The sequence below is a fragment of the Salpingoeca rosetta genome (assembly GCF_000188695.1).
Source record: "Salpingoeca rosetta unplaced genomic scaffold supercont1.18, whole genome shotgun sequence".
Taxonomy (NCBI): Eukaryota; class Choanoflagellata; order Craspedida; family Salpingoecidae; genus Salpingoeca; species Salpingoeca rosetta.
In genome coordinates, this window is record NW_004754916.1 from 957,827 (window position 1) to 984,063 (window position 26,237).

The 26,237-nt window shown below is 56.2% G+C and overlaps 8 protein-coding genes across 8 annotated transcripts; 2 read left to right on the plus strand and 6 right to left on the minus strand.

Annotated features, from left to right (window-relative positions):
* Positions 1-459: 459 nt before the first annotated feature.
* PTSG_06618 (uncharacterized protein) lies at positions 460-5,614 on the minus strand. Its single transcript, XM_004991948.1, has 17 exons — positions 5,330-5,614; positions 4,987-5,134; positions 4,667-4,735; positions 4,474-4,540; positions 4,134-4,338; positions 3,917-3,975; positions 3,605-3,688; positions 3,220-3,328; positions 2,902-3,005; positions 2,608-2,718; positions 2,340-2,421; positions 1,938-2,038; positions 1,509-1,654; positions 1,215-1,310; positions 988-1,070; positions 681-784; positions 460-555 (listed from the first exon to the last, which is right to left on the minus strand). Exons 1-17 carry the CDS (start codon positions 5,520-5,522, stop codon positions 463-465), a joined length of 1,854 nt encoding a protein of 617 aa, XP_004992005.1. The 5' UTR covers positions 5,523-5,614; the 3' UTR covers positions 460-462.
* Positions 5,615-5,681: 67 nt separating this feature from the next.
* Positions 5,682-9,454, minus strand: PTSG_06619 (uncharacterized protein). Its single transcript, XM_004991949.1, has 10 exons — positions 9,157-9,454; positions 8,777-8,950; positions 8,496-8,609; positions 8,195-8,307; positions 7,789-7,900; positions 7,445-7,628; positions 7,185-7,302; positions 6,493-6,974; positions 6,217-6,286; positions 5,682-5,991 (listed from the first exon to the last, which is right to left on the minus strand). Exons 1-10 carry the CDS (start codon positions 9,236-9,238, stop codon positions 5,785-5,787), a joined length of 1,656 nt encoding a protein of 551 aa, XP_004992006.1. The 5' UTR covers positions 9,239-9,454; the 3' UTR covers positions 5,682-5,784.
* A 145-nt stretch (positions 9,455-9,599) lies between these two features.
* PTSG_06620 (uncharacterized protein) lies at positions 9,600-11,958 on the minus strand. The gene is made up of 5 exons (XM_004991950.1): positions 11,279-11,958; positions 10,500-10,868; positions 10,201-10,283; positions 9,886-9,970; positions 9,600-9,725 (listed from the first exon to the last, which is right to left on the minus strand). The coding sequence occupies exons 1-5, from the start codon at positions 11,919-11,921 to the stop codon at positions 9,652-9,654; spliced, it is 1,254 nt and encodes a 417-aa protein (XP_004992007.1). The 5' UTR covers positions 11,922-11,958; the 3' UTR covers positions 9,600-9,651.
* On the plus strand, positions 11,905-15,391 carry PTSG_06621 (uncharacterized protein). The gene is made up of 12 exons (XM_004991951.1): positions 11,905-12,026; positions 12,213-12,272; positions 12,446-12,615; positions 12,934-13,012; positions 13,185-13,211; positions 13,380-13,469; positions 13,735-13,775; positions 13,968-13,996; positions 14,187-14,268; positions 14,520-14,592; positions 14,855-14,961; positions 15,254-15,391. The coding sequence occupies exons 1-12, from the start codon at positions 11,972-11,974 to the stop codon at positions 15,281-15,283; spliced, it is 843 nt and encodes a 280-aa protein (XP_004992008.1). The 5' UTR covers positions 11,905-11,971; the 3' UTR covers positions 15,284-15,391.
* A 113-nt stretch (positions 15,392-15,504) lies between these two features.
* PTSG_06622 (copine) lies at positions 15,505-18,635 on the plus strand. The gene is made up of 7 exons (XM_004991952.1): positions 15,505-15,562; positions 15,775-16,187; positions 16,430-16,570; positions 16,810-16,978; positions 17,211-17,294; positions 17,644-17,699; positions 17,911-18,635. The coding sequence occupies exons 2-7, from the start codon at positions 15,792-15,794 to the stop codon at positions 18,010-18,012; spliced, it is 948 nt and encodes a 315-aa protein (XP_004992009.1). The 5' UTR covers positions 15,505-15,562; positions 15,775-15,791; the 3' UTR covers positions 18,013-18,635.
* PTSG_06623 (Alkbh2 protein) lies at positions 18,541-20,466 on the minus strand. Its single transcript, XM_004991953.1, has 5 exons — positions 20,022-20,466; positions 19,764-19,840; positions 19,470-19,554; positions 19,203-19,309; positions 18,541-19,043 (listed from the first exon to the last, which is right to left on the minus strand). The coding sequence occupies exons 1-5, from the start codon at positions 20,416-20,418 to the stop codon at positions 18,732-18,734; spliced, it is 978 nt and encodes a 325-aa protein (XP_004992010.1). The 5' UTR covers positions 20,419-20,466; the 3' UTR covers positions 18,541-18,731.
* A 113-nt stretch (positions 20,467-20,579) lies between these two features.
* Positions 20,580-24,018, minus strand: PTSG_12459 (uncharacterized protein). Its single transcript, XM_004991954.1, has one exon. It carries the CDS (start codon positions 23,943-23,945, stop codon positions 20,856-20,858), a length of 3,090 nt encoding a protein of 1,029 aa, XP_004992011.1. The 5' UTR covers positions 23,946-24,018; the 3' UTR covers positions 20,580-20,855.
* On the minus strand, positions 24,017-26,227 carry PTSG_12460 (uncharacterized protein; the record flags this gene model as incomplete). The annotated part of the gene is made up of 7 exons (XM_004991955.1): positions 24,017-24,434; positions 24,609-24,692; positions 24,768-24,857; positions 25,120-25,279; positions 25,456-25,508; positions 25,714-25,890; positions 26,117-26,227. The coding sequence occupies 7 exons, from the start codon at positions 26,225-26,227 to the stop codon at positions 24,354-24,356; spliced, it is 756 nt and encodes a 251-aa protein (XP_004992012.1). The 3' UTR covers positions 24,017-24,353.
* Positions 26,228-26,237: the final 10 nt, after the last annotated feature.

Sequence of the window (26,237 nt, forward strand, 5' to 3'; positions counted from 1 at the left end):
ATGGCGGCGGTGGCAAACAAGAAGCAGGGGAAGGAGAGAAGAACAGCAGAGAGAAAAGGAGAGAAGAAGGAAGCAATAGCAGGGAGGCAAGCATACCACACAACACAACACAACCAGCAAGCAAACAAAACAACAACAAAAACAACAACAAACCCTGCATTCACCTCATCACCTCACAGTTATTCCACTCCTCCTCCTCCTCTTTCTTCATCTTCCTTCATCTTCCTTCATCTTCCTTCTGTCCTCTGTCACCCACGCGCTTGCTTGCTCGCTCGCACGGCGTGTCCTGCTGCCGATCCCTAATCCCAAAACCCCGATCCAACTCCCTCCACCACAATGCCACTGAAGACGCGCATCTTGCTTGTGCGCCACGGGGCCACTGCCACAAGACATGCCTCTTTGGCTCATCCAGACCGATGCTTCCTTGATCCACCCATTCATTCATTCACGCAAACACGCAAGTCACTTGCGAGGGGAGTATGTTGGTGGCTGTTGGTTGCGCAACACGAGCAGTGAGAGGATGGCGAGGATCCCATCAGGTGATGCGCCAACAGCCTGTGGCAAAATACAAAAAGTGCGAGTGTGGGCATGCCAGACAATATGAGTGAGGAAAGTGAACATAATACAACGCTGCTCATGGCGAGCCCCTCGATCGCCTCCAGCCCACGACACAGCCCCACCTGCTGAAGAGAGGTGTGTCCAAGGGCGAATGCAACCCAGAGCACGACGACTGCGCTCAGGCGGGAGGCCACAGACAGCCACGCAAACCGCTGCATGCCATCAACTGCAGATAGAGGGAGACGGGGAGGTGAGGGCTTACATAACAAGGTGAGGCAAGAACAAAACAAAATCAACCTCACAACATGGCAAGTGGTTGGCAAAACCACGTGATGTGTTGGCAGCATGAAGTCAACGCATCAACTCCACCCCCCCCCCCACTCCGCTCGCCACCACAGCTCAGTCATCTCCGCTGTTCGCTGCACGCACCAAACGCGGATGCGCTGTATGTCCAGGTCATCATGAACTCGGCCGCCCCCATCACGTGGCCCCATGCAACCGCAGCGTTGAAGCTGCAAACCGACAAAGAGGCGGAAACACCGGTGGTGGCAGCAGGCGTGAGGAGAAAAGGCGGTGTGAGAGCGGCGGCACGAACGCAACTACACATGCATGCGCGAGTCGCGCGTGGGAAGCAAGCATGTGAGTGAATGACTCACTCATCCTTGTCTGCGCTTGCGTCCATGGCGATGACGTTTGGGAGGGCCAACAGCGGGCACACAGTCATGATCATCGCAAAGATGCCAGACGCTAGGCTGTGTGTGTGTGTGCACAGGTGCAAGTGATGCTGCAAGTGAGTTCACGAAAAAGCGTCCGAGACCGGGTTTCATTCATGCAACGTTGTGCTCCTTGCTATTCATGCACACATGGGCGCAGGCACGAATCAAGCGCATTGTGACATTACACACTCCCCGCAGTGCTGTCCACTTCTAAGCTGCGACCCCGCAACGTACGCATGGAACCCCTGTGTGAGGGTGAGGCCGTTGAAGAAGTAGGAAAGACGGACGTGGGGCCGCGAGAGCACGAGCGTAATCAGCCCAATCCACGTCTCCACAAACACAAACAGCCAAAACGGCGCCGGCAGCCGTCCAAGCAGCACCTGTCGAGCGGCACACAGGGTAGAAGGGGAAGGGGATTTAGGGGTACACAGCATAGGACGAGGATACAGGAGGGGGTAGAGGTGTACGTATGAGCGCAGTTGCTGTATCAAAGGAAGACAAAGCTTCCTCGCGTCCCGCCTTCCTTCACCACAGCCGTGCTTCAAGCTTCGCTCGGCTCCGCTTCGCAGTCATGAAGCTCTGTGCGTGTGTGTATGTGCGTGTGCGCGTGTGTATATGCATGTGCGCGTGTGTGTCTGCGCGTGTGTGTGTCTGTGTGCGTACCAGCACGGCAAAGAAGAACGCTGTCACGAGCTTGGGCGCCCATGTGACCTGGAAGTAAACCATCGGCCACTTCAGCACAGCAGCGCACAGGCTGTAGCTTCCTGCGAAGAAGCCAACGTGCCAGTCAGTGACAGCAGGGAAAGCGTGTGAGACACAGTACAGCTACGAAGGAGCCGATAAAGAGGAGCGGTGTATGTGAAGAGAAGAGCCGTAATGCAATGCCGAGGGGAGACACAAGCCTCAGAAGAAGCTGATTCCAGCACACACACATATCCACACAATCACAACACACAACAAGCAAACACACGCAACGTGCACAATCACTGCAGCAGGCGCCACGTAGCACGCACGCTCGATCGATCGTGCCGCATGCATTCCACGACACCATCATGGTTCACGCACCGAGAACGGCGATGATGAGGCCGGCTGTCTGTGCAATGAATGCGCCGCTGCTGGGTAGCGCTGAGCACGGCACCCCAAAGTACTACCATACGTGTGGTGTTTGTTTGTTTGTTTGTTTGTTTGTTTGTTTGTTTGTTTGTGAGGGAAGTTGGAGCACGAGCGTGCACGGGGCACTCGGGCCATGAGTACGCATGTGCCAAGAAATGGCAATGCAGATGCGCTCAGTCCCCACCGCCACCTGACCGCCAGTAGCGAGCACGGCACACACGTGTGAGAAGCGCTGCGGGTCAAGAAAGGCGAGCGTGCCCACGAGGGAGAGCAGGGCGCCGTAGAAGAAATGAAAGGCGTGCATTCGCTGCAGCTGTGGGCGGCGAGCATACTGCCATGTGCGGACATGTGCGGACAAGTGTATGTTGCGTAGTGGTTGTTAGTGCACACGATGAAGCCTTGTTGTGTGGGTCAAATGAAGATGAAAGGCTGCTGTCGTTTGCAGTCCCACACAGACACGCAATGCACACACACACACACACGCACACGCACACGCACAGTGTTCACATCCCACCTCGGTGTTGTATGGTGCGTCTGTCAGCGTGCGTGCCCACTCGCACGTGAGTTTCATGGCCGTGCTACGTGGGATGGGCGCTGTGTGCCAGAACACTTGCCGAGCTGAGAGCATGATGCGTACAGGTGGGTGTGCATGATTGGTTAGACGCACGAAAATGGCTCTACATTGAACACAATGTGCACCACGACGACCACACCGAGTAAATATGCATGGAGATTGAGATGCAGACGCAGAAACCAAACCACGGACACACACACGCGCGCGCGCACATACACACACGCACACACACATAAACATACGATGACATGTGCGCACCCCTGGAAGCGTCGAAGTAGAGGTCGATTGCGACGGCGGCCATGATGTAACGTGTGAGATTTGGATGGACAGAGATGTGCGTGATGGCGTAGAAGACGCGGCAGAGGAACTAAAGAATTGGTTGCGCGTGGTGTGATGATGGCAATGAGGCAATCGTGTTCGCAACAGGTGTACGCGATGCAGATGGGAGACAAACACGAAAGGTGAGCAGTGGAGGAAAGGTCGTTAAAGGTGAAGCAAACGCATGGCATGACGTGTCACGTCATGTCACGTCACTATCAACACCAGCACCAACAGCGCCAACAGCAGTTGTAAGTCCAAACCACCACGCCATGCAACATCAGCAGGTCATTCACTCATCACCGCAACACATTTCTCTTCGCACTTCGTTGATTGTCGCGAGGAAGTACACAAGCGCAAACGGAACAGAAAGCGACGGTGGCTTCAGCCCCACGGTCTCCAGCATCGGCTGTGTGTGTGTGTGTGTGTGTGTGTGTGTGTGTGTGTGTGTGTGTGTGTGTGTGTGTGTGTGTGCGTGCGTGCGTGCGTGTGTGTGTGCGTGCGTGTGTGTGTGTGTTTGCATGAGCGAAAGTGCGTGTGCGTGTGTTGCTGTTGTTGTGTGTTGTGTTTTGTGTAATCTCATGGGTGGTTGCCAAGGGAGGAAGACAAATGCCAGAGCGGCTGCTGTTGTACGCACCTGCATGTGCTCCCACATGGGTGCCTGGAAGTCGTTGATGAAGAACGGGCGCCCGCGAACTGTTCAAACATTGCGATGAACGAAATATGAACCGCGGGTGCATACATACATACACACACACACACACACACACACACACACACACACACACACACACACGCACACACGCACGCGCGCGCACACATACACACACATACACATACACACACACACGTACCTTGGTTGCTGATGGCGCCGCCGCAGAGGGCGGTCATGCAGTCGATATGGGCGGTGACGCAGTTCTCCACGAAGATGTAGTCGTTGATGCCGCTGCCAAAGCGTGCAGGCACCTGCCCGCGTGCCACGCGGTGCGTGATCTCTGTGATCATCATATCACCTGGCCCGTAGATGTGCGCAGACCGCAGCGCACACGTGCGAAGGGCCTTTGCATGCCATGTGTGTGTGTGTGTGTGTGTGTGTGTGTGTGTGTGTGTGTGTGTACGTGAGCGTGGTGACATTGCAGCCATCAAATGACAAGTGCGACTTCATGCAAGAGACATACAGACACAGGCGCGCACCTGGCCGTCAGCGCGCAGCACGCGGCGCTCTGCTTCTCCTTTGGTCTCAATGTACGCGTTGAGGAAGCTACACAAGACAGGCGCGAGTGCGTGTTCAGTTAGTGGGCGTGAGCATTACAGTGAACCACACGGACAAGCACAGCAATAGACGGGGGTGAGGTTGCGAGCAGTAGTTTAGAGGCACCCCACGTACGTTGTTGGGTATGGCAGGTCTTCGTTGCCGTTGCGAATGGGCTCTCCCGTCACACAGACGTCCATGGATCTGGAATGTGGTGGCGTGTCGTCGTGTGTGGACGCGGTCATGAGCTTTGAAGAGGAGATGGTGGGGAAGGGGGCGTTGGTGAAATGGGTTGCACGAACATGGCAGCAGAATAACCGCATGCAAGAGCAAACACAGTCACACACACAGTCGCACACACAGTCGCACACACACACACACACAGACACACACACACACACACACACACACACACACACACACATACACACACACACACACACGTGTACACGTACGAGGTGTAAACGAGAGCAAGGACGGTGGGTGACGCCTGTGCAGCCTTGATGATGTTGGTGGTGCCGTCAACGTTGATCTCCGCCACCATATCCGTGGGTGCAGGAGACATGTCCACGATGGATGCCGTGTGAAACACCACATCGCAGCCTGTCACGGCATGGTGGAAAGAGGATAGACAAGGGAGAGGCAAGGAACGCATGGAGCAGCATTCCTTCAGCGTGGCGCGTTCACAGGCACACACACACACACACACACGCGCGCGCGCACGCACGCACGCACGCACGCACACACACACACACACACACACACACACACACACACACACACACACACATGCGCGACCTTGAAACGCGGCTGCGACGTCGTCATACTTGCGGATGTCCGTCTTGACGTACGTGACGGCCGGGTCGGCATCCGCGGGTGGCGCAGCAATGTCCGCAACGACCACGCCATGGCCCTGCGCCACCAGCCGTGCCACCAACCGCTGGCCAAGGTAGCCACACCCTCCCACAACACACGCTCGCCACTGCTTCATCGCTGTTGTTGGTTCACTGGCTGGCTTGTTGCTTGCTTGCTTTGGTGTTTGTTGTTTGGATTTCGAGATGACGCGCGGATGACGAAACGTTTTGCTCACTGTCCTCCCTCCCCTCCTCCACGCGTTCTTCCATCCTCCTCTTCAACAGACATGCAGATAAGGCATATGTAATGTAATAACGTTAACAGCGATGTTGTAACACACGTCCCAAGAGCACATGCACAGCTGACACCCAACAACTCACACCACCGGCTCAGTCATGTCACCGCCTCCTTCCATCACCATCACCATCACCATCACCATCAAAGCCATCGCCGCCCTCCTGCTGCATCAGCAGCATGTGTTCTCTGGCCACCCTGTCCTTGGTTGCCCTGAGCCACCACCGGAGCGGGCGTGTCTCGTGGAACGCCGGCACGGGCCGTAGCGCCTCGCAGCAGTTGCAGTACCGCTCCTGCTCGCCACGCGCAGCCTGTGTGATGTGATGTGTGTGTGTGTGTGTGTGTGTGTGTGTGTGTGTGTGTGATTTGTGTGTGTGTGATTTGTGTGTGTGTTGTTAGAATTGGAAGTAATGTCAAGACTGTGTCGCAAGCATACGAGAACGCACATGAAAACACGAATGCACCGCGCAAGACACGACACCACCCACGATCAACCATCGTCAACCTCTCCTCTGCTCTCGTGCTCTCACGCTCACCTCCATCCAGGGCCCGTCGAGGCGAAAGTGGTCCAGGCGCTCCGTGTGTGTCGGGTGCGTTGCCCACAGCCTGCAGATGACGGTGGTGGTGATAGCGATGGTGGTAATAGTGCGGTGTTGAGGTCGCAGCGAAAGAAGAGTCACAAGGAAAGCACACACACACACACACACACACACACACACACACACACACACACACACACAACACGCACACACACACACACACACAACATCATACACTCACAAACATGAACATGAACATGTTGTCATGCGCACCTCTCTGCGAATGTCTCTGGCTCGATGGAGTCTTCGAGAAATGCGTTTGCCGACGATGTGAGGACAGATGACACCACTGCCCGCACATTTCCCACCAGTCCATCACTGCTCTGGGCGCCACCGCTACTTCTGCTGCTGCTGCCGCTGACTCTGCCGTGCTGATCGTAGTAGTGGCCCCGCTGCTGCTGTTGCTGTTGCTGCGCGTTGTCTGACTCGCGTGCTTGCTCTGAGTGCCTTGCACTGTGCTCGCTACCTGTGTTCCACCGCTGCTGTACCTCCTGAGCATCACCATCATCACCATCACCACCACCATGCCTTGCGCCACTGCCCCGCGCATATCTCCTGCTGCTGCTGCTGCGTGTGGATGTGTCCATGAGCCGCTGTGCCGCCTGCATTTCGGTCCGGTGCTCTTGCGTCTCCTCAAACTCGCGCTGCCTCTCTTCGAGGTGTCGCAGTTTGCTTGCATGCAACTTCTCCCACGCCTGCGGTGTGGTGGCGGAGCCAGTGAGGGGGAGGGTGTGTGAGTATTGTTTGTGTTGTGAGTGTGCACGTGTGCTTGCGGGTTGCGTGTCAGATGATGAGCAATGCATGCCAGCGTGTTCCTGAGGGCACAGAAACACAGATAGTGAGTGTGCAGCTGCGACGCGACGCTGCAATATCATCACTGCACACGCACACACACACACAACTACCTTTGGTGCTGCGTTGAGGTTGAAGCAGGCGCGTGCGAGGAGAATGAGGCCAATGTGGTCTGCCTCTCGCTCCACGCTGCGGGACTTTGGAAGCGTCAGCGCCATCGTCGACACTTTGCTGCTCGTGGGATGAGGGGCAGGGGGAGTGGAATTATGGTGGGAGTGAGGTGAGGCAACTAGCACGAACACCAGCACATGCGTATTCGAGTACGCAGTACGCGCGCACGCACACACACACACACACACACACACACACACACTTTGCTGTGTCGGATCCGTCGAGGTCAAAGATTGCCTGCAAGCACGCCTTGAGCCAGTCAATGCCTGTTCGCTCGCTGCTGTGCCGCGCCACGTAGTGGCCGAGCTCGTGCGAGAGAACAACGGCAACCTCGTCCACGGAATCAAGCACGCGCAGCAGGCCCGTGTAGAAGATCACTTTCCCACCTGAGGGTTGATGTGTATGTGTGTGTGCATGTGTGCATTTGATGTTGGACTGTGAGGTTGGGCAATTGCAACAGAATACCTGTGGTAAGGTCGCTGCAAGCAAAGTGAGCAAGAAGGCATTCATTTTTCAACGTCCACACGTCCACACGCATGCACGCACCTGCTGATACGAAAGCGTTTTCTTCGTCGTCGTCAATGACAAAGTATTCCATGGGCGGGAGGCCGTTTGCTTTGCAGAGCTGATCGCCAATGCTCTGAATGCGCTGATGCTCCTGTGGACGTGTGTGTATGTGTGTGTATGTGTATGTGTGTACGTATGTGTGTACGTATGTGTGTGTGTGTGTGTGTGTGTGTGTGTGTGTGTGTGTGTGTGTGTGTGTGTAATGTGTGTGTGTGTGCGGTCGTCGCAGTCGGTAGGGACGACGTGAGCGTTCGTACCCTTCAGCCTCCAAGCAATTCAAGTGGACATACACACACATACACGCACAGATTGACACACACACACACACACACTCGCACACACACACACATACACACACACACACACACACACACACACAGCGCACCATTGACTCGACGGGGAGGGCGCGTGTGGTGAGGGCGTTGACTATGGTTTGGTCGTAGTCCTCATCCATCCGTCGCTCAAGAAACTCCGGGACCAGACGCACGCGATACCGGTCTGGTCACAACCATAGATATGGCGGAGTGTTGGCGCGGTGTCAGAAGGCACGTATCTGTGTGAGTGCGGGCGATGAAGATTGTGGATTCATGAATCAGAGCATCCCCTCCCCCCCCCCCCCCCTCTCATCACCAACGCGGTCACGGCAACACAGTCACGGCGTGTTTGAATTGACGCGGTCAGGTTACCTGTGATTGGCACTTGCTCTGTGTTGAGGACAACGTAGATGCCTGCAGTGGCGAAGAACCACAGCCACGGCCGCCCCCTATTCGCCCGGAACGAGTAGTCCCGCCCTTGAAAGCCTGCTCATACACACACACGCACACATGAGAGTTACCGTTGCGTATCGTGAGGTCACGAACATCAACACCATGATCCACACTGTCACAGCAAGGAAGCAAAGCCATTCATCACTCGGTATCCTTTCACCTCCTCTCCCTTCTCCTGCATCCCTTGGTTTGAGACTCACGCTGCATCATGATCTTGTTGCATGGGAAGACGTGGCAGTTTGCGCATTTCTCTGGGCTGGCATCTCGACCATAACACGGGCGCTGAACGCTGCCTGGCGTTGACCCTGAAGACGGCGGTGGCTTTGGACATTGCGCTGCTCCTCCTCCTCGCAGCTTAAGCGCAGCACTCGTGCCTGTAGGTGTGTGTGTGTGGGTGATTGTGTGAGAGAGCATACGGTTGTGTGCGTGTGTGTGTGTGTGTACGATTGTGGCTGGGATCCTGCTGCTCTGCCATGTTCCTCAGCCAACTCGCGGTAAAACCTTTCCTCAAGCTAGCTCCCCAGCTCTCCAACGATCCTTCCCATCCTCTTCCTTCGCTCCTTGCCCAGGGCCAGCTCACCTGGCCGCACGAAGGTTGTCATGTGCCTGATGACGCGACGAGCAATTGGCGTCGCCGCCAGCCTCGACAGCACACCCGGCATCACCGACGCTAGTTGCACTCTCCTTGCGTGCTTATGTATGTGTTACGCCCTTTGTGTGGTGTCCAGCGTGCTCTGCGTGTGTGTTGGAAATGCTCTCCCCTGCCTCTCGCTCCCACAGCAACAGAAGAACGAACGTGAGTGTGCTTGGCTGTGACCGCGATGGCTGATCGTCTTGCGTCCTCGAATCTTTGAGCGCTTGCATTTCATCAGCAAACCCAAACTGCCGAAATTTATTTGAAGATGCCAATAAATCGTCACAACTTCGATCTGGTCCTGTCGTTCAGATGGCGTTGTCACGTGTGTGTGTGTGTGTGTATGTGTATGTGTGTGTGTGCGTGTGTATGTGTGTGTGTGTGTGTGTGTGTGTGTGTGTGTGTGTGTGTGTGTCTGTGTCTGTGATTCCTGCTGCACTGCTACTTGTGGGTTGTTGGAGCTTTGAGAGCGTCCTTCCAGCCTTTGTTCCGGGCTGCAACACGCGCATTGTGTTCTGCCAAGGTCACACAAGCAAGCAACAGCATGGGTGTGAGTGAGTGAGTGAGTGAGGGAGTGAGTGGGTGGGTGACGGCAAGACGTGCAAACGGAGCAAACACGACAACGCAAACACGTTTCACACACATACACACACACACACAACACACGAATCGCACCTTGGAGGAGGACACGAGGGAGGCGCAGCTGCGCGGTGTGGCCATACTGGCGAAGCAGCGCCACGAGAGAGCCCGCAGCTTTCACCTGATGCGCGTGGGCAGCATGTCACGTCGTGTAGCAAGGTCAAACGGAGCAGGAAATGCTGCACATGCTGCACAAAACAAGTCAACGCTGCTGTGGCACAAGCAGCCCAGAAACAGGAGCGGTGCAGAGGCAACACACGCACGTGACACACACACACACACACACACACACACACACACACACACACACACACACACACACACACACACACACACACAATTGCAACGCACCATCCACTCCGAGGCAATCATGACCTGCCCCTCATCTGTCGCGTCAATGTCATCCACAGCGTCGTCACGCAGGATGGGAATCTCTGCACAACACACACGTGGTGGCGCCGGGAGGGAGCAGAACAGCGTCAAGCACAGGGCGTGATGTGACCATGTGCATGTTCGTACCGGGAGTGCACGCTCACACAAACACGCACGCATACAGCACACACACGCGCGCGCGCGCATGCGCATGCGCACACGTACACGTACGCATACAGCACACATACACATGCATACACACACGCATACACACGCACCCTGCTGGTCTGCTGTAAAGACGGCGAGCGTCTTGGCCTCTTCCGCGAGACGCACTCTGACATCAGCAATGTCAGCAAGTGGTAGCACAGACACCGGCTGCTGCTGCTGCTGCTGCTGCTGCCCTTCCTCCTCCTGTTGCTCCTGCTGCTGCTGCTGTGGGTTGAGGAAGAGGACAGGCTCGCCGGCGTGCTGGCCGACCTCGGCCAAGACCCCACGCGTGTTGAAGAAGGCGAGGGTGTGGTGCTTGACAAACCCATACTGCCAGCTGCTCAGGCCAAGCGCATCCACCTCCCCGCGCCACACGCCCAGGGTGCCGTGCTGTCGCAGCTGTTGCTCAAGCAGCGTCTCACCAGCAAACGCAGGCAGGACTGTCATTTGCCATCGGGGGGGGGGGGAGAAGGGTGAAGAGAGAGAAGCGAAGCGGAGGTGATAGGTGAGAGGTGAGCACATGAACGCGTGTCTGTGAATCTGTGCAAAACGCCACGTGCGGTTCGACACAAACACATGCATACACAAGTGTTCGCGCATGCACACACACACACACACACTCTCTCTCTCACACTCGCACACACACACACACACACACACACACACACACACACACGCACGCACGCACGCACGCACGCACGCACACACACACACACACACACACACACACACACACACACACACACACACACACACACACACACACACACACACACACACACACACACACGCTCTTCTTTGCCTTCTCGCTCCCCTCCTGTCCCCTCCATCCCCGACTTGCTGCACTGACCGACATCAAGGACTTCCTCCACGGCAGTGTGATGCGAGCCATCGTCGTCCGCCACCTTCTGCTGTGCAACCCCAACAATAAAGCGCGTGAGCGGGCCGTCCTCGCTCAGGTGCCACCCACGGTTCACCGACGACGCCGCTGCTCCTGGCGACGCCGCTGTATCCTGCTGTGCATCCTGCTGTGCCTCTGCCCCTGCCGCTGCCAGGGCCTCTGCGCTGTAGCCGAGGGGCACGCGGTTGCTGTCGCCGTTGCTGTCCTCGTTGTCTTGGGTCACGTGCTGTAGCGCCTCCTCTGGGTCAAAGTACTGCACGGATGCGATAAAGGCGGGCTGGTCCAGGATCATGTCGCTGCACTCACTCAACGCGTCCACCACTTCCTGCCGCGTGGACACAAACAGCGTCTGTGTGTCCACATCTCCACCAGAGTCCCCCACCGATGACGACGACGACGCATGCCGCGCACACGTCAACACCGCTCGCCACCGCGGTGTGGCTGTCCCACCAGATAGCCTATGATTGACGCAGCTACTACCTTGTGCAGCACCGCGCATCGTGCAAGCGACACTAGCAACATGTCTCACAGCACGCCACTGCCGTGCACACCGTGTCAGCAGCAACCCACCACCACCACCATTCATCATCATTGTTGAAGAGAAGAGAAGCGAAGCGAAGAAGAAAAAGGAGGACAACGAAGATGAGCAGTGGCAAGGAGCCGTTGGTTGGCGAAGACATCTCACTCGACTTTCACGGTGCGCATGTGCAGTGGCGTGCAGTGAGCTGATGCGCGTGCGCGTGCGCCTGTGTGTGTGTGCATGAGCTGAGCGAACAAGCTTCGATTGTATGGCTTGGGTTGCTGTCTCCCTCTCTCCCTCACACACACACACACACACACGCTTGCGATGCTTCTTGTCGCTTGCTTGCACTGGTTGAACCAGATGATGACGGTGATGATATGTATGATGACGACGACACCTACGATCACCAAGACACAGATGGTGCGACTGCAATGCGTGCGTGCGTGCGTGCGTGCGTGCGTGCGTGCGTGCGTGCATGCGTGTGCGTGCGTGCATGCGTGTGTGTGTGTGTGTATGTGTGTGTGTGTGTGTGCGTGCGTGCGTGCATGCACATGTACATGTACATACTCTCTTACACAAGCATGCATGAGCAGCGCTCCTTGGTCAACATGAGCAAGGAGACATGTCAGCAGAGCCTGCGCAAGCGGAGGGTACCAGCTCTGCAGAGTCTCAAGGGAACACAGCCGCAACAGATGCTGCTGTGGCCGCCTCCGTGTGGTCCTTTGGCTATTACCAGTCGTTCTTCGATGTCAACACAGCGGACGTACGTGCGTGTGTGTCTGTGTGTGTGTGTCTGTGTGTGTCTGTCTCTCTCTCTCTCTCTCTCTCTCTCTCTCTCTCTCTCTCTCTCTCTCTCTCTCTCTCTCTCTCTCTCTCTCTCTCTCTCTCTCTTTCTCTCTCTCTCTCTCTGTGTGTCTGTGTCTGTGTCTGTGTCTGTGTCAGTCTGTCTGTGTGTCTGTGCACCTCCGCCCTGTATGCTTATTCGCTTGCTTGCACAACCTACATGCTTTCTTGCTCGCACGCAGTCCATCCCACCACTCGCGCCCTCCGCTCTCATACATTCACCGCACCCCATGCTCAGGTGACCAAACGCGTCAAGTTGGGCGCCATCCCAACGCCAAAGTTCCTCGAGGAGACGAAGAGCAAGAGCGACCTCTACGGTGAGCGCGCATCTTATCCTGCGCTACCTATGGTGCACTTGCTGCTGTGATTCAAACACCCACGTGCAAACTTGCGTGCGACCTTGACGCACCTCTGTCCTACCCACATCCCACCATACACCGTGCACTTAACCACAACGCCAATTGCTTGCCTGCATGCTGATGGATACAGGCCCCTTCTGGATCAGCACCACGTTAAGTGCGTCGTGCAACAGACGAGGCTCGACGAGCTAGTGTTGCTTGGTGCAATGCTCCCTGCACATGCCTTCCTTTCCACCCTGTCCCTCAAACTCGCCCACATATGCACACTCACTCAAACACGCACATACACATACACACACCGCATCACTGCGTGTGTTGTGCGCAGTCTTTGCGCTGGCGCTGACCGGAAACCTGGCCCACTACACGGCGACACCGCAGGACCAGCGCACAGAGTGGCACTACGACTTCTCCAAAGGTGAACGGGTCGCGTCTTTGTGTGTGTGTGTGTGTGTGTGTGTGTGTGTGTGTGTGTGTTGTGTGTGTGTGTGTGTGTGTGTGTGTGTGTGTGTGTGTGTGTGTGTGTGTGTGTGTGCGTGTGTGTGTGTGTGTGTGTGTGTGCGTGTGTGTGTGTGTGTGTGTGTGTGTCTGATTGCTGTGATTGCTGTGATTGCTGTGACGGTTGCGTGAAAGGCGTACTCTTGGGACCTCACATCAATTGCATACCTCCTCGCCTCTTCCAGTTACGCTCGCCGCTACCGCCATCTACGGATACACAACACTGGTATGCCTGCATGTACCCTGTGTGTGTGTGTGTGTGTGTGTGTGTGTGTGTGTGTGTGTGTGTGTGTGTGTGTGTGTGTGTGTGTGTGTGTGTGTGTGTGTGTGTGCAATTTGGGGTTTTGTTTGTTGTGATCTCCCTCGCTCACGTCTGTCGTTGCTTCGCCCCTCCCTCGCCACGTGCCGCCATTGGCAGGTTCCCATTGGTCTCTGGCTCGGAATGAGGTGCAGTCATAGCACATGTGCAAATACCTTGCGTGCATTTGGGCGGTGAGATGCCAGTGCCTTGTCTCACAAGCAACAGCTGTCAATCACATTCGCACGCGCACACATCCACATCCACATCCACACGCACATTCGCACGCACCTCGACGCATAAACATACAATACATGTGCGTACAATACGCATGCCCAGGTTCTACTCTGCGCTGGCAGTGAGTGCATTTGATCTCCTCTGTCTCTACGGCTACTCCCTCACGGTCTACATCCTCGCAGCGGTACGCACACGCGCTGTTTGTTGTGCCTGTGCGTGTGTCTGCGTGTGTGTGTGTGTGCGTCTGTGTGCGTCTGTGTGCGTCTGTGTGTTTGCTTGCTTAGAAACACGCACGCGCACGCGATGCACACCATGTCTCCCTCTGCGCCCCTGTGCGTCTCGCTTCGTTCTGTCCGCTTCTCATGAGTTGCCAAACCCCCCCCCTTCACTCTCATGTCCTTGCATGTGTTCACAACTCCAACACCAACCAACCAGTGCTTGTGCGGGCTGCCGTTTGTCGACAACGGTTTCCAGTGGGGCATCATCATGACGGTCATGGGCACATCAAGTGCGGGCCTGTAATGTGCCATGTGTCATGTGCCATGTGCCGTGTGCCGTGTGCCGTGTGCCGTGTGCCGTGTGCCGTGTGCCATGTGTGTGCATTCATTGTCAGTGCTTGTTGTCCAATGCACACAACTGTGCATCATCCTGAGTTGCACTGCCACACCAGCAGCGTTCGCAGCGCCATTCACGTGTACAGCGCCTCTCACCCCCATCACCTCCAACCACCACCATCACCTCCTACCCTCATGTGACCACTGCCAACTTAGGCGCGGTGGTGGTGATCAACCTGTCCCGGCTGCTGCACGACGCCCCCGCCCGCCTCCGCATTGTCGTCATCGCCGTCGCCGTCCTCGCAAACGCAGCGCTCGCAGTCGTGCGTACATGTGTGTGTGTGTGTGTGTGTGTGTGTGTGTGTGTGTGTGTGTGTGTGTGTGTGTGTGTGTGTTTGGTTGGTTGGTTGGTTGGTTGGTTGGTTGGTTACTTGCTTGTTGAGGGCTGCCCCACGTCTTATTCTATTCTGCACACACACACACTCTCTCTCTCACTCTCTCACTCTCTCACTCTCTCATTCACTCACCCACCCACCCACTCACTCACTCACTCACTCACTCACTCACTCACTCACTCACTCACTCGCACACACACGCACACACACGCACGCACAGGGCTTCAAGATGTATTTCTTTCAATACTGAAAGCGTTGCACAAGCGCCTGCCTACTTACTCCCTAGTCCACCTCCCCCCTGTTTGCCTCTTGCCTCGTTGTTGTACACACCCAATACATAATCGTAGCTTGCCACCCTGACACCCCGCCTTCAAATCACCCTGACCGTCTCCAACCCAGCACCAGCTAGCACCAACAAAGAAAAGCCAACACCACCACCCAACACCTCGTGCCATCCTTCACCACGCAACTGGCTCTCTCTCATAACCGTCAACGTTTTGTCTTCTTCTCTTCTTCTTCTTCTTCTGTGGTGCGTGTGAGGATCGTGGTGAGTGACACATGACAGGAGTTGTGGTGGTTCGGAACGTGGTGGCATGATCGCAGCCGCACTTGCGAGCGAGAGCACAGCGTGCGTGCGCCCCTTGTTGCCCCTTTGTCTTGTTGAGTGCTTCCGCCTTGTTGTAGTACTGACACGAGAACAAACAACGGCAATGCCACCATCACCGCAATGCTCGGAAGCAGTTGCAGGTGCCGCAGACATGGATGTGGGCTCGCTCGCCGCTGCAGGCGGCATTGTCGCGCTCGGCATCTTGTTCCTTGGCGTCATGCACCCAGATATGGACTTCCCTTTCATTGGGACGGCGGTGATCCTGGCGGCGACGTCGGCGTACTTTGGGCTGCACGACGCCAAGACGCGCTCCCAGGACAAGAACCGGAGGAGAAAGGCAGAGAGCGCGTTCAAGGCCATACGCGACAAGTACGCGTCCATTGAGGAGGTCTCTGACGCCATCCGCGAGTGCGGGTTGGAGTCGTGCAACCTCATCGTTGGCGTTGACTACACAAAGTCAAACGACTTCCAAGGGCGGCGGACGTTTGGTGGCAAAAGCCTACACCACGTCGATGTCACGGGGGAGATTGAGAACCCATACCAGCAGGTGTCTGTGTGTGTGTGTGTGCGTTCGTGCGTGTGTGTCTGTGTTTGTGTCTGCGTCTGAGTTCGTGTGTGTGAATGTGCCTTTGTGTGTGTTTGTGTCTGCGTCTGTGTGTGTGTGTTTGTGTGTCTGTGTATCTGTCTGTGTCTGTGTCTGTGTCTCTCTCTATCTGCGTTCGTGCGCGTGAATGCGTACTCTCCCCCTCTCCGGGCTCCTGCCTCACCACTTGCGTGCACTGCCTGCAGGTCATTCGGGTCATCTGTCAAACACTGTCGCAGTTTGATGAGGACCACCTAATCCCTGCCTTTGGCTTTGGCGACATCACAACACAGGGGCACAGCGTCTTTCCCTTCATCAAGGACAGGCCGTGCGAGACCTTCCATGAGGTGTGTGTGCATGTGGGCATGTGTGTGTGTGTGTGCCTGTGCGTGTGTGCCTGTGTGTGTGTGCCTGTGTGTGTGCCTGTATGTGTGCCTGTGTGTGCGCGCGCTTCTGTTCATTTGTGTTAGCTTGTGCATGCCTTGAAACATGCTGCCTATGCAATTGCATCACTCAGCATCAACGCGACGTCTCCACCCTTGCCCGCACCACATCACCACCACTGCCACCACGTGGCATGCACCAGGTATTGAAGGTGTACAAGCAGATCACTCCCATGATCACGCCGTCCGGGCCCACCAACTTTGCACCGCTCATTCGCAAGGCCATTGAGATTGTGAAGGAGGCGCGGAACTTCCACGTGCTCCTCATCATCGCTGATGGCCAGGTCACCACCCCCAAGGACACCATCGCAGGTCTGCCGTGCATGTGTGTGTGTGTGTGTGTGTTTGCGTGTGTTTGTGTATCTGTGTTTGTATGTGTGTCTGTGTTTATGTCTGTGTGTGTGTGCCTGCGTCTGTGTCTGCGTATCTGTCCTGCGTGGCTTTAATCCACCATGCTACACAATGGCAGTGCCCTCTCCTCATCCCTCACGTTCCGTACCTCACACACCCCGCGCTCCATGTATCGCTGCCACCGCTGCATCAGCTATCGTGGAGGCGAGCAACTACCCGCTGTCCATCGTCATGATCGGTGTTGGCGACGGACCCTGGGACATGATGAAGGAGTTTGGTGCGTACTTGTGTTCGTGTTTGTGTGTGTGTGTGTGTGTGTGTGTGTGGGTGTGGGTGTGTTTTCGTATTTGTGTGTGTGTGTGTGTGTTGTGTGTGTGTGTGTGTGTGTGTGTGTGTGTGTGTGTGTGTGTGTGTGTGTGTGTGTGCGGCTTTGTGCCTTTGTGTCTGCCTGTTTGTCTGCCTGTCTGGCTGCCTTTGTGTCTGCCTGTTTGTCTGGCTGTCTGTCCGTCTGTCGATGTGTTTTTCAGTACGCCAATTGTCATCTCATTCACTGCTTCACATCTTCACATCTTCCTCACTGTACACCGCTTCCCACCACCTCCCGCCACCACCACCATGTGGCGCAGATGATCGGTTACCGGAGCGGCGGTTCGACAACTTCCAATTTGTCAACTTCCACGAGGTGCGGGGAAGCCAGTGCTAGTTGGCGGTGGGGGAAAGGCGTCGCAAATGGATACACGCTGTACGGCATACGAACAACCGTCTCCCACTTGCAGCGCACGTGTACACACGCACACACACATATGTTCACGCGAGCACACGCACACACACACATGTTTACGCGAGCACACGCACACACACACACATGTTCACGCGAGCACACACACACACAGGTGATGCGGTCAAGCGAGCGGTGTGAGGCGACGTTTGCGCTGCGGACGCTGATGGAGATACCAGACCAATTCAAGGAGATTCGACGACTGAACCTTATCTGAAGACACCCACACGCGCATACACACAGGCACACACATACGCGTACACACATACACACACATACACACACATACTCCCTGCCCTCTCAAAGTAGATGCACAAACACCTATCGCCAGCACGCTCACCACCACCTGTCGTCAATGACGTGTACGCTTTCATGTCAAATGTGGCGACGCCCACTTGCGCGTTTTGGTTTTTTACCTTCTCCTCCACTTCTGTCATCGCATGGTGATGTATGATCTCGACATATTCAGTCTCCCTCTGTGTATGTGTTACTGTCTCCGCTTCCCCTTTGTGTGCATTGTCATCTCATCTCATGCCCATGTTCTGGCACCTTCTCTTCTCTGGATAGCTGTTAGTCGCATTCTTTCCCTTCGTGCATTCAACATACCTCACTGCTTGTTACAACGTTTGTTGTTGTAGTGCAAACAATGGCAGACACACAATCATGTTCCTTCACTCCTGCATGTCACAACACACCAGAACCGGCACACATGCGCACGCTTCTTGTGTGATTGGTTGTTTGTTTCTTTCGGCTTCGCTTTCGTTTATGATGGTCGGTTATCAGCGCTATGTGAATGAACGCTACACGCACCATGCTCACTCGTAAACAGACGTGCGCACGCATACAGCCACAACGACACACACACACACACACACACACACACACACACACACACACACACGACATGACAGTACAACCCCTGCCCGCCCTCTCTCATCACTTTGCCTTGGCAGGGTCGAGTCTTCTGAAGGTGAGGTTGATGCGCACACCCGGCACCTTTGCTGGTGCTCGCTTTGGAACGCTGTGGTACCAGTGGGTGTTGGTGGGCGGATCCATGGTCAGCAGCGTGCCGGAGGCGAGGGTCACGGTGACAGGCACCATTTTGGTGTGTTTGCCGCGCTTCTGCACAACGTGTGCATGATGCAAGACAAAGTCGCGGGTCTGCCCAAACGTCAGCGACGCAATTGGGCACGCGGCATCCAGCTCCCGCTCGTCGTCGCGGTGCTTGCCAATAAAATCGGCCCCATCCTGCCGTCCGTGTGCGTTGTGCAGCCGTGATACGCATGTGTGAGAAATCCATACGTTGGGCTAGGGGGTTGGAAAGAGCGAAGGAAGGCAGACAAGCAAACAGACAGGCAGGAGTTGGATTACTTGGACACACACGCACTCGCGCACACGCACACGTACCTTGTAACGGTTGACGAGGACAAAGTTGAATGGCTTTGGTGGTTGGCACGCTGCTTCGGCTTGTGTCTTCAAATCCAACAAAAGCGGTGTCCACGGCTTACACGGCACTACAAGGAGAAGAAGGTACACAAGTACACAGAGCAAATGCCCATGCGGTAAGCGCTCTCGTGAACTAACCAGCAATGGAACCCCCCACGCGCACCATGTGCATTGCTCGCAGCAACACAGTCGCAACAGTACAGTCCGACAACCAGTGCGGTCACTCACCGCGGCAGCCTGAGAAGCTGTACGCAAGCCCGGCATCGCCATAGGCAGTGGTGCGTCGGTGTGTTTCATGCCACTTGCCAAACACCTGAAGATTAAAGGTGACGGAAGTTTACATGTTGCGGGTGTCATTCATTGTGAGCGTGAGTGCAGTCACAAGCCCACACAAGCCCACATACACACCAAAGTACACAACACCAACACACGCACATAAATACACACACACACACCAAAGTACACCAACACCAACACACACACACACACACACCAACACACACACACACAGGCACAACAAACCTGCACGCGTGTCATGGACTTTGGGTAGTAGTCCACTTCACCGGAAGCCTCGAGCTTGGCAAAGAGACGAAAGGCCTCTGCTGTTCCCAGCACCCAAAACAAAACAAGCACAAGATCACGCTCACGAATGAGTGTTTGAGAGACATGCCGAGAAAGACGATCGACGCACGTGTTAACACAACGTGTAAGCCGTGCCAGTGCGCACGCGCCATCCTTCTGCAGTTCTGTGATCCACTCACAACCACCCACGCATCACACCTTTGGAAAACAGCTTCCATTGGCGTAGCCTTAGCCCAGGCTTGGTGATCACAGTTGGGCGCTTCGCAGCCGTCAACTTTGTGGACGCTGCGGACGAGGAGGACGAGGAGGAGCCAGCAAACACAGACTGTGCTTGTGGTGGCGCCACATCGTCATGCTCGGCACTGCTTGACTTGAGTGACTTGGGCTTCTTGGCCACATTCTCCTCTGCTTCCTCCTTTGTGCTGGTTTCATCCACACACGCACTGTCCCTCTTCGTCCCAAGACGAGCACTGTCGCCCTCGCCACCACTGCCATCACCGCCATCACCACCATCATCGTCCACGTCGTCGTCGTCATCCACAATCACAATCACCTCGTCCTCCTGGCTGCCACCGCCAGGGTGCTGCGTCGCCATGCTGTTGTGGTTTTGCTTGTTGCTGTCCTACTTCTGGTTGTAGATAATTGATTGAAGATTTGGTAAAATATCTATCACAGGCCAACCCCTTGTGCCCATGTTAAAGGCGGTGCCTGTCGCAATAGTGCCTGACGACTGCTTCTCCTCTTTCGTGCGTTCCTTGTGTCATTCCTCGTTTATTCTCAAGCTTGAAGGGTAAAATGATTGTGCGCTCACGAAGCAAAGAAGCAAAGTCCACAAGTTAGAAGCGGTGTCCCGTTGATGTTCAAATTACACAGGCCGATGGGTCAGAAAGAGATGGTCAAGGAAGCCGGAACACGAACGCTATAGCGTATTGCATGTCTGAATACATACATGAAAGCGGTGAAGACGTGGGAATAGAACACAGGAGAACATCGTACAACGAAGGTAAAGTCGCCGGCAGTGCCAGCAGGGCATCACATGTAGGCATCAACAAAGCTGGCCACCACGACCACGGCCGGATCTGGCATGTCTGCGAGAAAGGAGAGAATGTCCAGCTGCCCCTGCGAAGACGAGAAGCACATGTCCAAGCACTGCTCAAACACAGCGTGCCTGGTTGTATCCAGCTTCGTGCTGCACCGGCGTGCGTCACTGCCATTGCGGTTGGCCCCAGCCTCTGTCTCCCGCAGGGCGTGAAGCACCCCCAGGGACAACTGCCGGAACGCAGCGCTGCAATCGCGTTGCGCAGAAGGCGCGCCTTCCTCCTCCTCCTCCTCCTCCTCCTCCTCCTCCTCCCCCTGCTGTTGCTGCTGTGCATGCTGTTGGAGGTGAGGTCCATCGTCACGCTTCTCCTTCGTCGCCGTCTTCTTCGTCGCCGCCTTCTCGCTGAGTGCAAAGCCGGCATGCAGAAGCCACTCTGCATATGTGTGATCGGCAACACGCTCGTCATCAAAGGCAAATCTGCTGCCACTGCCGCTGCTGTTGTGGCCACTGCCGCTGCTGTTGTTGCCACTGTTGCTGCTGGGGCTGTGGTGGCCCTCAAGTCGTGCATCACGACCACCCTTCGCCTCGCCAGCGTCACCATCTCTCGCCACACCATCATCAGCATCGCTATTGTGGCCAGATGAAGCGAGGGCAGCAGAGGCGGCCGCGTGCGGCAACAGCTCGTGCAGTGGGGCCGTGTCGATGTCAAACCCCGTCAGCGCCAGCACGGCCTGCATGATGGCTGCGGTGATGAACTGCGCGCCAACAAAGACGCGTGCTCGTCGCAGGTTCCGCGCGGCGCTGTCCTGCAGCCGCTGGTGCTCGTCGTCCGTGCGCACGTCGCCGTAGCGCGGGAAGATGTGGTCTGGCTCTGCCAGCAGCGCGTCGAAGAAGTGGATGGTCTCTGCCATCGCCCGCAGCCATGCGTGGAGAAGCGTGCACGTGGCTGGCCCGCGCAGGGCGGCCCCCTGGTATGGCAGCTGCGCGTGTGCGTTGGTGAGGAACACGCGCGTGTCCTTGGCGGCAAAGTGGCCCACCACCTTGGTGGCCAGCCGGCACGCGCTCTCCACCTTCTGCTTGATGGTGCGCTGCAGGACGGCGAGCGGCAGCGGCCTGAGGAAGGGCAGGTCCTCCACGCAGATGCGCATGCACGTGTCGTACAGGGCAGCGAGGGTGCTGTTGTTGGTGGGCAGGAAGGGGGTGCATGCCCGGATGCAGGTACACACGTGCAGCAGGTGCACCTCGTCAAGCCAGGGCCCCAGGATGTCCATGGCGACAACGCAGGCGAGAAACTCGTTCAGGCCGGGTGTCTCTGCGTGGAAGGGCAGCACTGCACCGGGCGCAAAGCCAAACAGGCGGTAACACAGCTGCTGCGCGATGGCCCGCTTCTCCTTGCGCACGGCCGGGGTGAGGGCGCCCGACCAGCCCCACACGTGCTCGCGGTGGCTGATGGTGCGCAGACCGTGCGTCTGCTCCACATCCTCCCGCCACCACAACATGACGCAGCCCACTGCCGTCATCACCTCGTCATCCTCATCGCCGCCGCCGTCGCCTGAGCGGGGTGCAGGGGACAGGCTCGGTGTTCGCGTCGATGGCGGGGTCATCATGGCTGGCGACAGCAGCGTGTTGGCCAAGGGGAGGCTTGGCGTTGGATTTTTGTGCTTTGCGTCGGTCGCAGGCGTAGCCTTCTTGTGCGCTGCTGTTGAGTGGTTGGTGGCATGCATTGGTGTCGTCAGTGCTGCCATGGCGGGGCTGCTGATGCTGCGGTGGTAATGTTTGTGAGGGCCTGCGTCGTCGCTGCTGCGCTTGCCAGCAAACCTGCCAGATGTGCTCTTGAGGCGGCGCATGCGTCGGCTGTCCTGGCTGATGTCGTCGTGGCCGGGGAGCGGCACGCCGGCCATAAGGGCCAGGCCCCGCGGTCGACAAAGCGCGGCTTTGCGGGCCTCGTGGCATCCATGCAGTGGCATGAGCTGCGGCATTGCCTCGACACGCTGCACCGTGTAGTCCTGCAGCAAGCTCGCTCTCTCCTGCCGCCTGCGCCTCTGCCATCGCCGGAGGCTAGCCGTGTTCTTGCTTGAGTGAATGGATGATGAGTGAATGGATGATGAGTGGATGGATGATGAGCGCGTGTGCGAGCTGGTGTCGTCGTGCGTCTCGGCGCGTGCGTCACCCTCGATGGCTTTGCCAAAGCTCTCACAGCAGGGATGTTCTTGGGACTTGCCATCTTGTTCTTGGTGGTGGTGGTGGTGGTGGTGTCTGTAGCCATGTGCGTGTGATGATCCTGCTTCTCGCGCACCTCCTCCTTGTTGTCGTTCTGCTGCTGCTGTTGCTGTTGCTTCTTCTTCGTCCACCTCTTCCTGGTCTTGTGGGTCGTGGCGCGGTTCACCCCGTTGAAGATCGGCTGGCGACGGCAGTGGGATGAGGCGGGCCCGGTGCAGGAGCGGGAGGAGGAACGGCGCAATGTGCTCGTGCGTCTGCAGGAAGACTGTTTCCCGGAAGATGCTTGCGAGGAACACGGGCGCATCGGCGACAATGTCTTCTTGAGTGGCGTTGAAGATGTGAGGTGCTGGCTGAGCGCAGTGGTTGTTGTTGTTGTGGCTGCTGCTGTGGTGATTGCTGCGGTGGTGGCGACGGTGCGCTGATGCGCTTCCAACTAGTTGTGGTTGCTGGTGCTGGTGCTGTTGGTGCTGTTGGTGTTGGGTGGCGATGGCAACAACTGCAAGCTCCGCAATCTTGAAGATGACCTCTGGCGGAATGCTCAAGGCCATGGCTTGGAACGCGCACGCGACGTGGCCGGCAAGCGTGTGTACTTGGCGCTCCATGGCGGCGGTGAGCGTCAGCACGCTGGCATATGCAGGGGCCGTGAACATGACTTCGCGATGCTGGTTGAGCATGGCTGCATGTACGTTCATGTGTGCCGTGGCCTCGTGCCAGGAGGCAGGAAGGAAGGGCGTATTGGGGCAAGGGCTGGGGCAGGCAACGCGAAACTGAACACGCCGCCGCCCTCCTTCTTTCACACCTCCGACTCTCAGCAGGTGGCGTGTGTGCTCTGTGCTTCTTTGTAAGTGAGCGGTGGTTTGCATCAACACCCACAACACCTCTTGTCTTCGTTCATGTCACATCCGTCGTCACAAGACGCTTCTTTGTTGCGAAATGGGAACAGGGTGAAGTGTACTGGCAGGGTTCGTGAAGCTTTTGAAATGCATGGAATGTTCCTTTGCTTCACGTTGGGTGTCGTGGGGAAATGGAAACCATGCAGTTTGGGCACACCTGAGCATTCTGACCAAGGGGGGGGGGTTGTATGCAAGAACAAGTGATGGCGACATCATGTCCCCAAGACAACAGTGGCAATGACAACAACCAGCACCATGTCAATGCTACCCGTCACAACTTTAGGAATTCATAATGTAATGCAGGTAAGTGTGCATGAACACGCAAAGCGCAGACAAGAATACAGCGCAAGTCAACATAATCATCACGTCGCATTGTTGTTAATACTGCAGCCCGTTTCTCACGAGCTCCTTGCCCATCCAGTGATGGGTGATGGCCTGCATGAAGTCTGGTCTCACCACCTGAATGTTGCAGCCACGACAACGCACAGTTTGTTTTGACTAAACATGTGGTTGCAGTTATGTTTCACGCTCTCATCGCAACGAAAACGGACCAAGCAAGATGTATGCAAGATGTGCGCCTGGCGTCTGCCACATTACACGTCACGACATGCGTCACAAGCAGAGTTGCCTGACCTTTGCTCTGTGTGCCAGATACGAAAGCTGCTGCTGCTGCTGCTGCTGCTGCTGCTGCTGCTGCTGCTGCTGCTGCTGCTGCTGCTGTTGTTGTTGTTGTTGTTGTTGTTGTTGTTGTTGTTGTTGTTGTTGTTGTTGTTGTTGCGGGTGTTCATCGACGCGCAGGTACACGCCTTCCACTGGGCCATCTCCAAACTGGCTCTGTGTGTCCAGCAGCGCCACCACATCGTCCTGCGAAGTTAGAGGTACCTATCAGTGTGTGTGCGCGTGCGTGTGTGTATGTGCGTGTGCGTGTGTGTGTGTATGTGTGCGTGCGTGTGTGTATGTGCGTGTGCGTGTGTGTGTGTGTGTATGTGTGCGTGCGTGTGTGAGAGTGACACGAGTAAAGCGTGCAGTTGATGCGAAGCGTTGCAAGGGTCTCTCAATGAACAGGGGCACCCATGAACGAAGACACACACACACACACACACACACACACACACACACACACACACACACAGACGCAGCGGACCTCTGCAATTGTTGGGACTGTTGGGATGGAGGTTTGGCCGAGCTTGTGCCGGAAGCTGGCGCGACTCAGAAACCGCTGTGTGGAGCAGTCGAAGAGATCAAACGCAAGAAAGTAGTCTGGCAACTTGGAGTATTGCACTGTATGCTGCGCAAACAACCACCTTCATCACACACACATGTGCACGACAACGTGAGCGGGTGAGCGGGTGGTGTGAAGGAGTCGCACACACAATTCGTGTCGCTGGCGCTGTGTCTGAACATACACACGGAAACAACAACGACACAATACGACGACATAGCAAGAACAACCACCACCATCATGCCGCCTGCAACCTACTCTCCAAAGAGGACAAACTTGTTTGGCTCCTCGAGAATGTCATACAGCTCACCCTTGCAAGGTTGAGAAGCGTGCAGTGATTGAGTGCAGTGGTTGTTGTTTGGGGGGGATTGCAGACAAAGGTTTCGGGGTGAGCGAATCCCAACAGCAAGCAGGCGTACGAGCCACAAAGTAGCCAATCACAAATACACACCACACGCGTACGCACGCATGCACACACACACACACACACGCACAGCGTCGCACACTTGCACGCACAATGTGCTGGGAGATCCAGGAGTCGAGCTGTTTGAACTGGGGGTGGGAGCTGCTGTTGACGTAGTGCGATCGGTTTTGGGCCAAGATGCGGCCATCTGCAGCGATGCTAAACCCGATGTTTGCGCCATCCACCTTTTCCTCCACGACCACACGGTGTCGCCCCGACAAAAACAGTTGCTGTGTGTGTATGTGTGTGTGTGCATGTGTGCGTGTGTGTGTGTGTGTGTGTGTGTGTGTGTGTGTGTGTGTGTGTGTGTGTGTGTGTGGGTAGCCGTGAATGAGGGTGAGAATATGGCATCGGGTGGCCTCAACCAACAGCAGCAGCCGTCAGAGAGCCGCCCAACGCACACGTACACACAAACACATACACATACACAACATGCAAATACGCAAGGTGACGGACCTGTGCCTCTTGTTCTGTGTAGAGGAGATCATCACGCGAGACGGCGTCACCACCAGCGTCAAACAGGTGGCGCGTTCTCGGGAACTTGAACAGCCGCTCTTCTTCCGCCATGACCACGATG

Bases quoted from the DNA above. Each gene is read 5' to 3' on its own strand.
- PTSG_06618 (XM_004991948.1), bottom strand. From the start codon at position 5,522: ATGAAGCAGTGGCGAGCGTGTGTTGTGGGAGGGTGTGGCTACCTTGGC. The intron at 1,311-1,508 runs GTACGTTGCGGG...ACACACACACAG, and splicing joins CTCACACAGGGGTTCCATGC to CCTAGCGTCTGGCATCTTTG. The intron at 1,071-1,214 runs GTGAGTCATTCA...GTCGGTTTGCAG, and splicing joins GCAAGCGCAGACAAGGATGA to CTTCAACGCTGCGGTTGCAT.
- PTSG_06619 (XM_004991949.1), bottom strand. From the start codon at position 9,238: ATGCCGGGTGTGCTGTCGAGGCTGGCGGCGACGCCAATTGCTCGTCGC. The intron at 6,975-7,184 runs GTAGTTGTGTGT...ACCACACCGCAG, and splicing joins ACCTCAACGCAGCACCAAAG to GCGTGGGAGAAGTTGCATGC. The intron at 5,992-6,216 runs GTGAGCGTGAGA...CACATCACACAG, and splicing joins TCGACGGGCCCTGGATGGAG to GCTGCGCGTGGCGAGCAGGA.
- PTSG_06620 (XM_004991950.1), bottom strand. From the start codon at position 11,921: ATGATGATGAATGGTGGTGGTGGTGGGTTGCTGCTGACACGGTGTGCA. The intron at 9,971-10,200 runs GTGCGTTGCAAT...CACGCGCATCAG, and splicing joins TGATTGCCTCGGAGTGGATG to GTGAAAGCTGCGGGCTCTCT. The intron at 9,726-9,885 runs GTGCGATTCGTG...TGACCTTGGCAG, and splicing joins CCCTCGTGTCCTCCTCCAAG to AACACAATGCGCGTGTTGCA.
- PTSG_06621 (XM_004991951.1), top strand. From the start codon at position 11,972: ATGAGCAGTGGCAAGGAGCCGTTGGTTGGCGAAGACATCTCACTCGAC. The intron at 12,273-12,445 runs GTGCGACTGCAA...ATGCATGAGCAG, and splicing joins CGATCACCAAGACACAGATG to CGCTCCTTGGTCAACATGAG. The intron at 14,962-15,253 runs GTGCGTACATGT...ACGCACGCACAG, and splicing joins CAAACGCAGCGCTCGCAGTC to GGCTTCAAGATGTATTTCTT.
- PTSG_06622 (XM_004991952.1), top strand. From the start codon at position 15,792: ATGGATGTGGGCTCGCTCGCCGCTGCAGGCGGCATTGTCGCGCTCGGC. The intron at 16,979-17,210 runs GTCTGCCGTGCA...CCGCTGCATCAG, and splicing joins CCCCAAGGACACCATCGCAG to CTATCGTGGAGGCGAGCAAC. The intron at 17,700-17,910 runs GTGCGGGGAAGC...ACACACACACAG, and splicing joins AATTTGTCAACTTCCACGAG to GTGATGCGGTCAAGCGAGCG.
- PTSG_06623 (XM_004991953.1), bottom strand. From the start codon at position 20,418: ATGGCGACGCAGCACCCTGGCGGTGGCAGCCAGGAGGACGAGGTGATT. The intron at 19,555-19,763 runs GTTTGTTGTGCC...TTTAATCTTCAG, and splicing joins AGTCCATGACACGCGTGCAG to GTGTTTGGCAAGTGGCATGA. The intron at 19,310-19,469 runs GTGAGTGACCGC...TTCTCCTTGTAG, and splicing joins CAGCTTCTCAGGCTGCCGCG to TGCCGTGTAAGCCGTGGACA.
- PTSG_12459 (XM_004991954.1), bottom strand. From the start codon at position 23,945: ATGCAAACCACCGCTCACTTACAAAGAAGCACAGAGCACACACGCCAC.